Source organism: Oryx dammah, unplaced genomic scaffold, assembly GCF_014754425.2.
Source record: "Oryx dammah isolate SB20612 unplaced genomic scaffold, SCBI_Odam_1.1 HiC_scaffold_15, whole genome shotgun sequence".
NCBI classification, from domain to species: domain Eukaryota; kingdom Metazoa; phylum Chordata; class Mammalia; order Artiodactyla; family Bovidae; genus Oryx; species Oryx dammah.
This window is the reverse complement of record NW_024070199.1, coordinates 47854962-47863514: the sequence shown is the minus strand read 5'-3', so window position 1 is coordinate 47863514 and position 8553 is coordinate 47854962. Positions and strand designations below refer to the sequence as shown.

The window sequence follows — 8553 nt, the reverse complement described above, 5'->3', positions numbered from 1 at the left end:
GGCCCGCCCGCCCTGCGCCCGACGCTCTGCCGTCGGGAGGTGCTGCTGCTGGTGTCCCGGCAGCTGCCACGTGCGACGGGGTCACCAGGAGACCCCAGTAGACGTCAGCTGGCACTCAGCTCGTCACTGGCCTGCCCGCAGGCGTCCCGGCCTGTGTCAGGGCTCTCAGTCCCTGCCACCCTCAAGATGCCCCACCCAGGGCCTCGGCCCCTGGCCCCGTCCTACTCCCCAGAGTTGTAAGGCCCAGAGGCATCGTGGGACTTGGCTTCACCGACCTTCCCTTCCCTCCTGCGTGCTGCTCCCCCAGATCAGAGGTGGTGTGCCATGCTGCAAATTGGTCACCAGGACCCTTGATGGCATCGTCAGCCCCTGTCCCCACCCTCACCGAAACACCTCCCCTGGGCTCCCAGTGGACCCCGGACGCCTCACAGGCCCTGCCGACCTTGGGCCCCAACCTCCTTGGACCATGAGCCCCGAGGCCTGGTTGGGTCCAGTTGGCAGTGTGGCCCTCCTCGCCCACCAGACCCATGGGGGCATAGGTCCAGCTGGAATGGGTGGGTTGGAGCCACAGGTGGTGGCTGCCCATACATTCTGCATGTCTCTGCCCCCCTTTGGGGGTTTGAGGGGTGAGGGAGGTGGGCAGTGAGCGTGTAACTGGTGACCTGCACACTGCCTTCCTGAGCCCCTTATCTTGTTTTTCCTTTGTTTGTTTGCCCTTTATCGTTTGATCTTCACTCTTGTCAAGGATGAGCTGGCGCTTCCAGCACAGGGGGGGCGGGGGGTGGGGGGCGGGAGTGGAGGTGGCCCCGTCCTTGTCCTCTCAGTGGCACTGAGCCAGTGCAGATTAAGCTGGTTCTGACTGATCCCACCTCACCTGAACAGAAGGGAGCTGGAGGCCTGTTCCAGGGGGATGGCCACGCAGGGGCCGCATGCCTGTGCGGCCGGCACTTTGAACAAACACATGACTCTGAGCCTGTTGACAGGGCAGGGTGGGCACGTCGTCCGCTTGTGAATCATTCACCGGTTCTTTCCAAAGGCCGACCTTGAGGGTCAGCAGGCCACACTGCCCTGGGGACGGGAGGGAAGGGCTGACCTGAGGGTGACTGCCCCCTTGGCTCCTCAGCCCCGTGGGCGTGATGACCTGTGGACCCTGTCAGGGCAGGAGCCTCGTGTTCTGGGCGTTTGACATGACCCCTCTCCCCCCCGCCCGCCTTGCAGGTACCCTCTGTACCAGCTGGGCAACCCCCAGCTCCGGGTCTTCCGCACCAACTTCTTCATCCAGCTGGTGCGGCCCGGCACGGCCCAGCCCGAGGATACTGTGCAGTTCCGGATCCCGATGGAGTAAGCCTCCCCCGCCCCAGAGGGATTCAGGCCGAGAGGCCCACGGCCCTGGAGGTGCCACTGGACCCCACTCACAGCAAGGTTCTCCCCCCACAAAAACTCTACTGGCAGCCCCGCACCACGGCCTGGTGTGTGCAGAGCCTCGGCTGAGGGCGCCTTGGGCTCCTCGCCACCCCAGGGAAGTCCAGCCTGAGAAACCCAGTTCCTTTCCTTGCATCAGCCTGGCTACCCTTCCCAGGAGGCTGGGCTCTGACCCTGGCTCCCAAAGCCTCCACCCTTGGGTGGGTCCTTCGCAGAGGCCCCTGTTGCTGAGGAGACAGATTCTCTGCACCCCATGCTGAGGCCTCAGGGCTCTGGCCTCAGCGCGAGCCTCCATGGGAGCTGAGGATCATGCCGTCTGCCTCAGAGGCCAGGGCCGGAGAGGCTGGGCCCTGTCAGGGGCAGAGGGGACAGCACCACCACTGCCCTGGCCATCCTTTCTGGGAGACGCCTGCGGGGGAGCGAGGGGCTCGCTGTGGACAGGGTGGCAGCTGTGGAGCGAGCAGCTCCTGGCAGCCAGAGGGCACTCGCAGACCATCCCTCCCCTCCGCTCGTCAGCTCGGCCCCCGGGCAGGGCAATAGGACTGAGTCCTGGGGGCCGGTCCCCGTCGCCCACCTGTCGCTGCGTCCAGATGCCTTTGTAGGGTCAGCAGGGCCCGGCCCCGGCCTCCCCGGCCGGCTCCCACCGGTGTCTGCACTCAGGAGCTCGTGCCGCCCGGCAGGCTCCTTCCTTCTCCACCCTGTTCAGAGACCCCTTTTCCCCTCCTGCCCCAGGATGAGCAGAGTGGACCTCAGGAACTACCTTGAGCGCATCTACAACGTGCCGGTGGCCGCCGTGCGGACGAGGGTGCAGCACGGTGCGTCCCGGGGCCGGGCTTCCTCCCCGAGCTCAGCAGGCCAGGCTGCCAGCCTCGCTGGCCTGGCCCCTGTCAGCCCCTCTAGCACGTGGTCCTTTGCATGTGAGGAAACAGGCCCGCCTCAGGGGAGAGGGGCCCTCCTTCCCAGGGCTGGGACTCAGAGGCCTGGTTCCCGCCAACTCCTCAGAGCAGGGCCCCCGCCTGACGCCCCCATGCTGGCGTCGGTCAGCAAAGTGCTCATGTTACTCTGCTGGGCTTTTCTCATTCCTTCCTGTTGACTCCTGCTCCCCAGCCCCTGCTTGCCTAGTTGTAAATATGACGACCCTCTGTCAAAGGGAGGTCAGGCTGCAAGAGCCTCCAGGACACCAAGGGAAAGCCGGCTCTCCGGCTGTCTTAGGCCCATTTGGGTTTGCACTGAGCAGAGGCTGGTGCCCACCGGGCGTGCGCCTGCCGCCCTCAGACGTGGGTGCCCACGTGTGTCCCTCTTTCTAGAAAGCGGGTTCCTGGGTTAGTGGGGCTGAGAGCTGCATGCTGGGAGTGAAGGCTTCTGTCTCTCCCGCTTCCGACAGGTTCCAGCAGGAGGAGGGATCACAGGAACGTCAGGATAAAGCAGCCAGACTATAAGGTGGCCTACGTGCAGCTGGTGAGCGCTCAGCCCTGCCTGCCCCGGGGCCCAGGCCAGCCCTTGGTTCTGACCCACACGGAGCCCCTGGAGGAGCTGGGGTGGCAGGGGCCGGGCGGGCTCTGGGGAACTTCTCAGGGGCCTGCTGAGGGCAGAAGCAGGCTCCCTGGCCTGGGCGTCGGTTCAGACAGTAACCAGCGTCCAGGCCGGGGAGAAGTTGGTCCCTGGGGACTGCAGGGGCCTCTGTCTCCGGGGCAGACCGCCAGGGGAGTCCTGGGTCCTGACTGGCCCCCTCTTCTCTAGACTGGACTGTGGGCTCCTGCTCCCCCCTGACCCTGGCCAGGTTCTCTTCACACGGCCTCCTGCCTGGCAGGGGCTATGGGAACGGGGTCCAGCACCCCGCTGAGCCTTTGCTGACTGAAACCCCGAGCTGGTGAGACTGAGACCCACATTTCCAAAACCCCTCTCCGCCCTTCCTGCCGGCCTGAACTGCCCAGACAGAGAGCCCCTGGAGTCAGGGTCGGCAGCCTTGGCTGCCGGCACCAAGGCACATGGGCTCCAGGTGGGACCCCTGTGATGGGGCAGGTGACCTTGGACCTGCGCACAGAGGGTTTGAAGCCCTGGCGGGGCTGGGGTGGGGGCAGGGGTCTGCCAGCTCCTTCAGCTTCCCTGTAAACAGCCTGGGCGGGCGGGTGCCCGAGGGCCAGCCGCTAGGTGGCAGTGGTGTTATTATGAAAACACCTCCACCCAGGGCCCTGTTTCGGGCCTTAGGAGGCAGTTTGGTGAAAGACCCAGTTAGCATGGCAGCTTCTCTGGAAACCAGTCACAGTTGTTCTGAACGGGGGCCCCCATAATTATTTGGCCTAATATTTGCTGTGCATAAAATCAGCCAATCCAGGCCAGGAGAGCAGCCGTTGGCCTTATAAAGACGCCTGTGTCCTCTGCGTTCAGCCGGGCCATCTGTCTTTGTCATGGCAGCCGGTTGACACCCCATATGTCGGCATTCGCCACGAGGCCCTTGAGCGGGGGCTACAGTCACAAGTGGCTTTTGAGTCATCCGAGCCCCGGCGTTTCCCGGCCCCACCTCGCTCTGGAAGCCGCGGATCTGCAGCTGCCACCCGGCCGCCTTTCTTCCCTGTGAAATCCCAGCGCGTCCCCACTGGGCACGCTTCCCTCTGCTCCAAAATTAAATTCGTAATGGACTCCCTCCCTGCTGACTCCAGCAGATCTCTGCCTGGAAACCAGCCGGGAGGCTGGGCCCTCACCCCCTGAAGGGCTCCCTTCTCTGTCCCCCACGGGTCCCTGGAGGCCTCCCTCCCAGCCCCTCATCAGAGCTGACAGTGGAGTGTGCCAAGCGTTGGCCAGAAGAACAAGTGAAGTCCCCAGATTCGTGTGGGGTTGGCTGCTTTGAGAAAGCTGGTTTCAGAGTGAGGGTCCCAGAGTTCCCCCCACAACCCAATAACCGTCTTTCTGGTGGAGAGTTGGGGAGCTGGTGAGCCTGGGTCACCCCACAGCAAGGAGCCTCGTCCCCCAGCTGCAGCCTGCCAGGGACAGAGAGGCTGCATGTTCTTGGAGACCCCTGTTTTGTAAAGAAATCTGGATTCGGCCCCCACCCCCTCCTGTACTTTTCTGCTCATCAGCTTCACAAGGGTGGAGAGTGTTATTTCTGAAAGCACAGGGTGACCTTCTCTAGGCAGGGAGCCCCGTCGTGGGAGAGACGGTGGGGGGCTCTCTCCGTGGCGCCCTCCATCCCTCCCAGGCTGTTGCGGATTGCCGTCTTTGTATTTATAGTTAAAAATGTCACTTTGGGTTCCCCACCTCAGAAAACTAGCAGAATCACCTCGGTATATTAAACATAAATCCCCCATTCTGGGCAAGCAGCCCTGCCTGTAAACTATTGCCCTTTGGTATTTTAAAGAAGAAGAAAGAGAGTCTTGAAGTGTGTAAGCGACCCCTCCTGCAGGCGGGCTACCGCGCGCACAGGCACGGCCTTTCATGGCCCGGGGCCTGCTCTCGCCACGTGAGCGGGCTTTGTGAACACCCCACTCTCGGGGCCGGCGCGGTGGGCTGCTGCAGATCACGCTTGGCCACCTGCCCGAATCCAGACTTCTTCATGAAACAAGGGTCTCCAAAAACCAAGCTCACTTCACTGATTTTCTTTATTAAAATTTTCCAGACCTGGGTGCCGGCCCCCATCCCTCTCTGCCCGTCCAGAGGTGGGTGGCGTGGCCCTGGGAACCTCACCGGTGTCCCCTCCAGTCTTTGGAGTAGCTTTGCCACGTGCCGCGTGCGGAGGTGGCCCCTCACCTCCCGCCATTAGGGTCCCCTCCTCTCCCTGGCTCCCTGACGGGCTGGGCTGATGTACCCCGGCCGTGTGTTGGGGGTCCAGGCTGGGACTTAGCTGGCCCTCCTGCATTCTGAACTTTCAGTGAAAGACGTAAAACCAGTTAATTTGCAAAGCCGGTCTTGATTTATAGACTGCTCACACGTACATTTCATTGTATGTCGCATGCCTTTTGTTTGCCAAGCTGAGCAGGAGGGGTCTGGAATGTGGGTGCAGGCTTGTAGGTGCTTCAAGCGGGAAGTGTTCCGGGGAGGCCGCAGACGCGAGTTGTGCCTGTTCCCCTGGCCCCTCTGCCCGCAGCCTGGCCTGGCAGCTCCTGCCGGGAGTAGGGGCTTCGCTGGGCTCCCCCAGCGCAGACACTCCTCCAAGAGCTGGCCTCAGTGAGAAGGGCCTTGTCACAGCAGTGGCTTCCACTGCCGAAGGCCGAGGCCCAGCCCGCGAGTCTGTCCTCTGGCTGTGCGTCTGTCCTGCAGGTGTGGGGCGGGCAGTTCAGTCTCCCTGTGGACGGGACCTCCCCGCGGGGGTCCCGGGGTCAGCCTGTCTGTTTTCTCCCCAGGCACACGGGCAGACCTTCACGTTCCCAGATCTGTTTCCCAAGGGAAAGCGGCCCGGAGGCAGCTCTGCGGACGAGGACCTCCAGGACCAGGTGCTGGAGCAGCAGCGGCGGCGCCAGAGCCCCGACCCGCGGCGCGGGGGCATCCCCGGCTGGTTCGGCCTGTGACGGGAGCCAGCCATCACGCTTGAATAAAGTGCTGCTTGTGGCGACGGTCAGGGCCTGCATGCTCCGTGCTCTGCCCCCGCCCTGCGCAGGGACCCGCTGTGTGTGCCAGCCTGTGGGCCCGAGACGAGTCAGGCCAGCCCTGAACCGCGTCCCCCCCCAACCCCCAGCAGCAGGGAGGGCCCTGAAGTCACCCTGAGCCACTCCATTTAAAAGCCCTGTGTTCATGCCGTTTGTGGGGGGATTAGAAAGTGAGTTTTGAGGGCAGGGGTCTGGGTGACGGGAGGGAGCCCGCCTGGCTGGGGGTCCTGTGGGGCACAGTCAGGGGGCTTGGTGTGGAGGGCGGGGGACTCCAGAGGAAGCAGAGCTGAGTCCAGAGTGAGGCGGGTCCCCGGCAGGAAGCAAACCCCGCTGGGAAGGTGGCTGCCGCCAACGGCTCCCGGATGGGAAGTGGCCGGCAGTTGGGTGGCCAGCACCTGGGGGCGGGCGGGAAAGGAGGGGGTCGGGTCTGGGGACCACGGGGCAGGGGGCAGAGGCGGCGTGGGACTCCAGGAGCCTGGTGCCCAGGAGCTGCCCACGGCCTGGTGTCTCCTGGAGCCAGGCTCCTGCTTGAAGCCTCCTTGAGCAACCCCGGGGGGTCAGCTGGGTCTGGCTCTGAGTGTCCGCGGGCCTGGGGGTCTGGGAGACGAGCAGGAAGGCGTCGGGGGTGCTCTGGGCATCAGGTTGTGGTCTCCTCGGGTGAGGGGCTGGGCACAAGCCGCAAGGGCTCGGGGACCCCCCTCGGCGTGGCCTCCCGGGTCCCCAAAGCCCGTCCTGGAGCTGGGCCGTTTCCTCTGTGTGGGAGACAGTGGGGAGCCAGCCCGTCGGCCTCCCCCTCCCCGAGGGACCCCAGAGGCATCACGTGGGCCTTTGAAGCTCCCCTCGCCTGAGGGTGAAGGTCCGGGCAAACTGCAGCCTTCAGCGTTGATTTAAAGTGATGGGGAAGGTCGGGAGGGAGGCCGAGCGCGGAGGCAATGGTATTTTCCTGAGAGAAATAATTCATGGGGCCCCGCGGCCCCGAGGACCCCGACTCAAGGCCAGGGGAGGGAGCCCATCCTTCATCCGCTGCACGTCCAGAGCCGGCCGCCCCCGGATGCAGGCCCCCAGAGCCCCCCCCCACCCGGCCGCCGCGCTCGCGGGGGCCCCCACGTCCCCCAGGGCCCAGCATCGGCGGGTCATGGCCACGGAGGAGGGGGCCGCCCCCCACCCCCAGTCTCCTCGGCACCCCCAGGGCCGGTGGGTGGGATGGCGTGGCCACGGGCCGGCGGGGAGGGAGGCAGGCAGGCAGGGCGCGGGTGGCCAGGCAGGGGTGGGGGTTGCCTTGCAGGCCGCGCAGGAACAGGAAGCCAGTGGGCCTTCGGCTGGGGGGCTGCCCGCCCCACCCCCTGTCACGGAGCCTGGCGAAGGGACTGTGTGACCCGCCCCCCCCCCCCGGGCCCCTCGCCGGCTGCAGGCTGGAGGCTGACCGAGACAGCCGGCGCCTCGGGAGGCCCTGCCCCGGGATGCGGGCCCCGCGCTGCCTTCTCTGAGACCCCGGCTCCCACTTCCTCCCACAGCTGGGAGATGCCGGTGCTGCAGACTGCTGGGCCCCGCGGCTTGCTCCCCTCTGCTCCCCACACACAGGGCCTGCAGGGGGTTCTCAGGAGCCCCTGGGCTGGGCCTGCTGAGGCCTCTGCTGGTCAGCCTTGTTGGGGGCTGGGCACAGGAGGGCCTGGTGTAGTGGACTTGGACTCCCTTCCCTGTGTGGGGACAGCCCTGCTGGGAGCACCCTGGGCCGACACTCGGGGAGAGCCTATGGCGCTGCCCCGCAAGACCCCCATCTACTGTGTGACCGCACGTGGCCAGTGCGACCCAGGGTCCAGCAGGGAGAGCCCGTGAAGGGAGGGGCTGGGGGCAGGGGGCAGGGGGCCGGGGCAGCCACTTCCTCGGCACCTCGGGCAGTGCTGGGCCCTGCCTGGAGCTGGCGGGCCTCTGCCTCTGAGTTATGGCTGCAGCAAGCCCGGCCCATGGCCCCCAGGACGCATCCCAGACCCCCCCCCCGCCCCCCCCCCCCGGCAGCTCCAGGTGAGGCCCGCCCGCCAGGCAGGGCCGCCAGGATGGAGCGGAAACCCATCTGGCTGCAGCCCCTCCGCCAGAGTCTGGTTTTCCTCTCCCAGGGCCGGGGTCCCCCAGGGGCCACCTCACGCTGTCCTCACCCCACGCACGTGGTGGGAGTCACCCACTGCAGGTGCCCGCCGCCTGGCCGGCCCCTTGCCACTCCTGCCGCCGGGACCCTCACCTGAGTCCGAGGAAGCCTGCCTGTCGGAGGCTCTGTCCACTGTGCTCTGGGTGGGCTCCCCGGCCACCCCGATGGGGGCCCAGGACAGGGACACAGCCGTTGCCCTTGCCTGCCCCCCAACTCCGCGCACCCCCCCCTGCCCCCTGCCAAGCTTTAAAACACAGAGGGGACTGAAGACATCAGATCAGGGGCCTCGGTGGGGCTCTGGCGGGGTCCCCCCTCCCGACTTCCGTGTAATTCTGAGCTCCATGCACAAAGGCCTGAGTGTGTGTGCTCCCCGGCCGGTCAGCCGCCCAGTCCTGCACGTCGGCTCGG

The 8553-nt window shown here is 65.8% G+C and overlaps 1 protein-coding gene across 2 annotated transcripts in view; it reads left to right on the top strand.

Annotated features, from left to right (window-relative positions):
• MRPL23 (mitochondrial ribosomal protein L23) overlaps positions 1–5974 on the top strand; it is a 6666-nt gene extending 692 nt beyond the window's left edge. The window contains exons 1-5 of one of the 2 annotated variants that reach the window (XM_040255330.1): positions 279–531; positions 1219–1341; positions 2155–2237; positions 2807–2880; positions 5760–5974. In XM_040255330.1, coding sequence (XP_040111264.1) covers positions 467–531; positions 1219–1341; positions 2155–2237; positions 2807–2880; positions 5760–5924 — 510 coding nt within the window. In that variant the 5' untranslated portion in view covers positions 279–466 and the 3' untranslated portion in view covers positions 5925–5974. Of the gene's footprint in view, positions 1–278; positions 532–1218; positions 1342–2154; positions 2238–2806; positions 2881–5759 lie in introns of those variants that run through there. The other variant, XM_040255331.1, reaches the window with a different exon arrangement.
• Positions 5975–8553: the final 2579 nt, after the last annotated feature.